The sequence below is a fragment of the Penaeus monodon genome, chromosome 7, assembly GCF_015228065.2.
Source record: "Penaeus monodon isolate SGIC_2016 chromosome 7, NSTDA_Pmon_1, whole genome shotgun sequence".
Classification (NCBI taxonomy): domain Eukaryota; kingdom Metazoa; phylum Arthropoda; class Malacostraca; order Decapoda; family Penaeidae; genus Penaeus; species Penaeus monodon.
The window spans coordinates 55,295,929-55,302,689 of record NC_051392.1 but is presented as its reverse complement, the minus strand read 5'-3'; the positions used below and the strand labels follow the sequence as shown (position 1 = coordinate 55,302,689).

At 35.8% G+C, this 6,761-nt stretch overlaps 1 protein-coding gene across 1 annotated transcript in view; it reads left to right on the top strand.

The window, feature by feature from the left end:
- The window catches only part of LOC119575715, a 14,667-nt gene extending 9,975 nt beyond the window's left edge, over positions 1 to 4,692 (top strand). Inside the window, exons 2-5 of the mRNA XM_037923339.1 lie at positions 213 to 333; positions 864 to 1,063; positions 2,033 to 2,155; positions 4,245 to 4,692. Of these exons, the coding sequence (XP_037779267.1) occupies positions 213 to 333; positions 864 to 1,063; positions 2,033 to 2,155; positions 4,245 to 4,484 (684 nt within the window). The 3' untranslated portion in view covers positions 4,485 to 4,692. The remainder of the gene's footprint in view (positions 1 to 212; positions 334 to 863; positions 1,064 to 2,032; positions 2,156 to 4,244) is intronic.
- The last annotated feature ends 2,069 nt before the right edge of the window (positions 4,693 to 6,761 follow it).

The following is a 6,761-nucleotide window of genomic DNA, read 5'->3' as shown; positions in this document are numbered from 1 at the left end:
TGTGGAGAGGAAAGATCACTTAATTTCTTGAATTAATAATATAGAGGTCTGACTATATGATATTTGTTTTTTTAGAAATTGGTGATGCAATTTTAATTGTAATTTGTATACTGCTGTGTAGTCTTTCAAATTCAGCAACATCCTAGTTTCTGATATAAGAACTAACTAATTTCCCAGTTTTTGATGATATAATACCTTGTCAACATTTTCAGCTCCAGCTTTTGGAGAACCAGAAGATGATGATACATAAGATTCTAGAAGATGACAAGACAAAGTTGCATAATCTTTGCATTACACACATTAGCAATTTGAGTAATGTTGCCTCTGTGCCAGGTATGTTGAAACATTTTGGTATTTTTTGTTCACAGACTTTATGTCAGACTAAGCTGATTATTATTATTTTTTATTTAGTAGATTAATGGAAATATCAGTATTTGTCAGCATATCTAAGGAATATATTTTTATATTTCTATGGAAAGAAAGAACTTGACAGCATTCCTTTTTATTAGAAAATATGAGGTCATTGTGTTGTAATGCACTTTTTTCTGCTCTTTTGCTGCAAGTAAACTATTACAAAAATGAAGATAAAGATATATAAGGAATTCTTCAGGCAAGAGGAGCCCCATTAGTCCTAAAATCTCTGCTGAAGTCTGTCAATCTGATATAGCACAGTCATTTGTTATTTGCTAGAGTTTTTAACAAATATTCCATGGTTATAGATAATGAAATTGATGATAGTGCATTTAAACCTTTATGACTGGGTTCCTTTATTAGGTATTTTATAATACAAAAAGTAATTTCAGAGCTGCCAAGATAATTTATATTTATATATATGTATGTATATATATATTTTTTTTCAACAGATGCTATACAGCTAGTCAATACCCTGGTGAATTCCTTAGAAAAAACTCTCTCGGAGGAGGTGTTGTGGGTTGAGCAGCAGTACAAAGAGCTCCTGGAACAATACGCTTATGAGCAGAAACTCGTCAGACAGACCTACTTCCAAACCCTGACAGAACTGAAACTCAGGCTGGATACTTTGCTGGTTGAGAGTAGTAGACAGGTAGGGTCATCAGTAATGTTGGTAAAGGAAAAATTATCGACTTGTAGGTTATTTAGTAACCTAAAGATTTTGCCAAGTTCCTTTGATGAATTTGCTGTAGTGATACTGGATGCCTTGTCAATCAAAAGCAGTAATGGGAAGTTTTAGAAGTCTTAGAGTGGTTGAAAATAGCACACAGGTATAGGTTTCAGTTATTGCTGTATAAAGAAAATGATTGATTCTCATTGAAAATGCTTTTTAAGAACCTTTGAAACTCATAAAAGAACTCTTTGTTGGAAACCTTGCTGACCAGTAGCTGTGATAGAGAGCAATGGTATTCATAAAAAGATTATATATATATGGCATGTAGAGTCTCATACAAGAAAGTTGTAAAGATTTTTATGATTGTAGTATAATGAGCTAGACATTTTGCAAAATGAAAACAGTTCACATGCAAGGTCATTAGTGATATATGCAAAAGAAAAAAATAATGGCTGTACATTGTCATACAATAAAGGTTTTGAAATCACTACTAAAATTCTGTAGAAAAAAAAAAAGCTTGAAAACAAAATTTTTATTAGGGCTTTCAGTGATATTCATAAAATAAACATGATTTTCTTGTAAATTCACCATCAGCATGTTGTCTGAGATTTGTCTTGAGCCATCAGGCACATCAGATTTCACTGACCCTTTTCTTGTTGTATTTGGGTAACTGCTCTTTCTTAGGTGGCAAAGCAGTCGTACTAGAAAGGAAGTTGCTTTCTATATTGTTAAATGTGATGGTGATACATGTGATTGGTTGTAGAATTAGATTTTTTTATTATTGTTATTAATAATATTATTATTATTATTATTATTATTATTATTATTATTATTATTATTATTATTATTATTATTAATTTTATTATTATTGATGCAGCTGTTAGTAGACAGATTTTTATTGTGCTAAGGATTACTCAAAACCAATTTGCCTTCATCTTCAATCTATAGAGGGAGGCTGGACCCTCTGACGAGTCATCCCTTGGTGCTGAAATGGTGAAGATGAAGGAAGAACATGCTGCAGAAGTAGCCCACCTTGAAAACCAACTGGCGGCACGGGACAACGAAGCTCTGGTGAGATCTCTTGTTATTATTGCATCAGAATACATTAATTCGATGTTGGAGAAAGGATGCTGTAACCAGCTGTTCTTCACAGTGTGTTTTTATGCATATTCTGTTTTGTGAGTGATGTATGTAATACATAATACACTTGAATTGTGTATTGTGATGTTAAAAGAGACTTTGTTGTGTTTATTTATTTACTATTTTTTAAATATATTATGGGGTGCTCTATCAGTTTGATATATATCTTGTATGGAATCACAAATAGTGTGATTGTGCAAGGGAAAATACTTTCTTATATGCTTGAATCTTCAGTTGTAAACTCAGAGTTTGATAGGGGAAGAATGTTGAAATTAAAATATCTTAACTTGATAGGCATTTAAAGACCAAATTGTTACTGAGAAATTCAGTGTTAGTTATGTTGATGAAATGCAACAGACCTTGCTATGGATATACTCTGAGATTTAGATCAAATGATATATATATATATGCATAGAATTTTATGTGTTTGTTTTGAAAATCTGTCATGGTAGAGTAGTTAATAAACAGTAGTATTACTGCATTTAGCCTGTGAAAATTCTATTCAGAATCTTACCTAGTAGAGCATGACCCCCATTAGCATGTTACAGTAGAGGAAGGTTCATTATGTAAGGAGTGGCATAATTTGATGCCCTTTAAAGGTGTTCTATATATTTTTTAGAATTCATATATCATGCTGGTATTCTTGTTGTAATGTCTTAGAAAGCTATCAAGTTGATGTAGAAAGAACAGGCCAGTGAGAACCCAGAGGAACTAATTCTTGGCGAGAAATGTGTATCTCCTGCAACTGAATTACTAAACTGAAACTAACAAATAGCAAGCTTTGGTTTGAGACCTGGGTGAAGGTGTTGAAAAAACTGCTTTTTGTAGTATAGTTACTCTGGTTCTAAAGTTTCCTGTTGTTCATGATTGTGGTCATATCTGGCAACCACATATGAAGCCACTGGAATGAAATCTACAACAATAATTCATTATAATTGAAGATTCAAGGCAAACCTGCATGTAGCACTACATGCATTTTTGACTTCATTTGTAGATTATAATGACACGAAGTCACTGGATAAAATGTTGGAAATGTATTAGGATGAAAAGGCAAAGACTTGGCAGGCCGTTTCTAACATTTTATCCCTCCCTAGAAAAGCCAACTGAAAAAGTAAGAAAGATCGAGTGAATGAGGGAGAGGGAGAGGGGAGAGGGAGAGGGAGAGGGAGAGGGAGAGAGGGAGAAGGAAGGGAAGGAGGGAAGAAGGGAGGAATGGAAGGAGGGAAGAAGGGAGGGAGGGAAGAAGGAGGGAGGAGGGAGGGAAGGAGGGAGGGAGAGAAAGAGAGAGAGTGAGCGAGACTGAGTGAGAGAGAGGAGAGCTTGTATGAACCAACATGCTGGCATGATTGCAATCATACTTTACACACACTCAAGAGATAACAGTTTAGCTTTATACTTGCTCAACTTTCTATTGTTGTGATAAATGGCTTCTAGATGATGCATGTTGCAACTGTGTTAAAGCATATTGAAATGCTTATAGCAAATAATAGAATAATACTGGCAAGGTTTGTCAAGAGGACCTCATGACCTTTGATTGTTGGCTATTACCCAATTTCATGAAGCTGTGGTAAACTAATAGAATTATTTTTTATATGAATTTATGAAAGATGTGATTTTATGCCTAATATCATTAGATTAAGACACTCTTCTGAAAAAAGGTCTAAGTGGTAACCAAATTTAGAATTCATATTTTTTTTTCATTTGGTTTAGATAAAACAGTTCTTAATTTGTTTTTATTCACTTGTAATTGTTTGATTAAAAGAGGGCAGAAGTTGTATTTAGGAAATTAGATATTCTACATTTTCATTTCCAAATATTTTGAAGTCTAAAATACCCTATTTTACAATAACTCTTTTCAGTGTATCTATAATTATTGTTTTCACTGATTTATTTTTTTTAAGAGTTTCATTTGTGACTGCAGGCTTCTTCTCCATGAGTTTTACATTTGGATGTATATTTTGAATTATGGATCAGTGAGCCTCATGTAATACCAGCCTTTATGCATGCTTCTGGGAGCCAGATGGCCTTAGATGACGAGGTGGATCAGCTTCGCGCTCAGATTGACCGTGATCTAAGCATTAGGTCTGACATCTCTCACACATTGTGTTCTGAGCTTCAAAACATCAAGATTCAGGTCACGCAGGTACTGAATTGCTTTGGTGTTTTGCCTCAGTACAGGTGTTTCTTGTCTCCCGTTGTATTTGTTATGGGGCCTAGACAGCTCCAGTGTGGGTATTGTGGGTATGTTGTGACAGTTTAAGGCATGCTTGTGGTTGCTGGGTTGTAGTTTTCGGGTTCGGTTATTGGGGTATTCCTGTGCAGTGTTGACGCGTTGCTGCATTGCCTTTGATTTAGGCTTTGGCAATGAGCTTGGTTCTTATGATTTTGCTTTGCTGCTTTTCTTCTTCTTCTTCTTCTTCTTCTTCTTCTTCTTCTTCTTCTTCTTCTTCTTCTTCTTCTTCTTCTTCTTCTTCTTCTTCTTCTTCTTCTTCTTCTTCTCCTTCTCCTTCTCCTTCTCCTTCTCCTTCTCCTTCTCCTTCCTTCTCTTCTCCTTCTCTTCTCCTTTCTTCTTCTTCTTCTTCTTCTTCTTCTTCTTTTCTTCTTCTTCTTCTTTCTATCTTTCTTTCTTCTTTCTTTCTTCTTAATTATTTGGGCGCATGCTTTGCATTAAGGGGGAAAAGTGAATCTTTTTCTCAGCATTAGATGTGCACACAAGTGCGCGTGCACACACACACACACACACACACACACACACACACACACCACACACACACACACACACACACACACACACACATTCACACACACACACAACACACACATTCACCACCCCACAACACACACACACACACATTCACACACCCACACACACACAACCCACACACACATTCACACCCACACACACATTCACACCACACACACACACACACACACACACACACCACACCATTCACACCACACCACCACACACATCACATTCAACACATCAACACACACTTCACACACATTCACACACAACATTCACACACACACTCACACACACATTCACACACAACACCACACACACACACACACAACACACACACACACACACACATCACACAATACACATACACATTACACACACACACATACACACATACACAATACACACATTACACACATCACACACACACACACACACACACACACACATATGTACATATACATATACAGTATATACATATACATATGTATATGCAAGTCTGTATCTGTGTACTTTGTAAGCATCATTGTTCTGAAATAATAGAAAAATAATTGAAAGACATTGGTATTAGACTCAGGTTTGGAAATTAACAATGAAAAAATAGTTTGCTTGAATTTTACACTTTATAGACAAGAAATTATGGTTCCTTTTTGTATGCAGTAATCTTCCGTATGTTTTGCAGTAATGTAGAATATTGAGGTGATGTCTTGTGTTTGTCTTTAATTTTTTCATTCCTTTGGTAAAAGAAATAGTGTATGGATAATGTTATGTTTTTAAACAATTTGTAGAAGTTATTTTGCATGATATTGTCCTGTTTGGTATATGTATTGCAGGTATTTTGTATTTGCAATCTTTGCATTGAGATTTTCTTTCATTGGGATGATTGAGGAAAACGTTCTTAATTTATTATTTGTGCAAAAGAATTATTACCAGCCTTTATTTAAAAAACTGTAACTCTAGTTGGTTGATAGAAACTTAAAAATCCCACTATATACAAAATAGATTTATTGGAAAACTGAAACTGTTGTATCATCTTCATTAAACTCATTATGCAGACACAGTAAAGCTTACCTGAAATTTATCACCATTTTAAATAAGTTTTATATTGGTTCTTTAATATGCATGTCAGATTGTGGTGAATGCTGTAGAACGTGTTTGTATCTTTGACCTTTTGTTTGGAGCCTTTGTATTTTGAGCCATTGGTTATTGAGAATACCATTTTTATGTTGCTTGGATATTTTTTAATTTGTATTTTTCTTTTCTTTTTTTGCTGTCTTATAGTGGCTTTTTTCTCTTGGGCTAGAAAAAAAAATGCATATGAGCTGAAATGACAGTTTAGAGATGTAACATAGACTTATGGTGATTTCTTGTTAATTTGGTGCCCCTCTGAATTTGTTAATTTAGTAGAAAAAGGAGCATATCCAAAATATTGTATTTTTATAGAATTTCTATTATGCCCACACTATCACCACCACCCATCTACCCAGCTCGTCCCCACCATTTACATCACATCACCCCCACATCCACCAGTCACCCACACCCTCTATTCACCCCCACCCACCATACAAATCCACCACACCACCCATTCAACCCCCCCACCACCATCACCACAGGCTCATCCACACCCCCAACCACCAATCAGACCACCACCCTATCACACCCACCACAACACCATCCTCACCACCCATCACCCCCCACCACTCTCATACCCCCCACCACATCACCACCACCCCTCATCCCACCACCCACCTATCACCACCACCCATCACCCCCCACCACCATCACCACCAC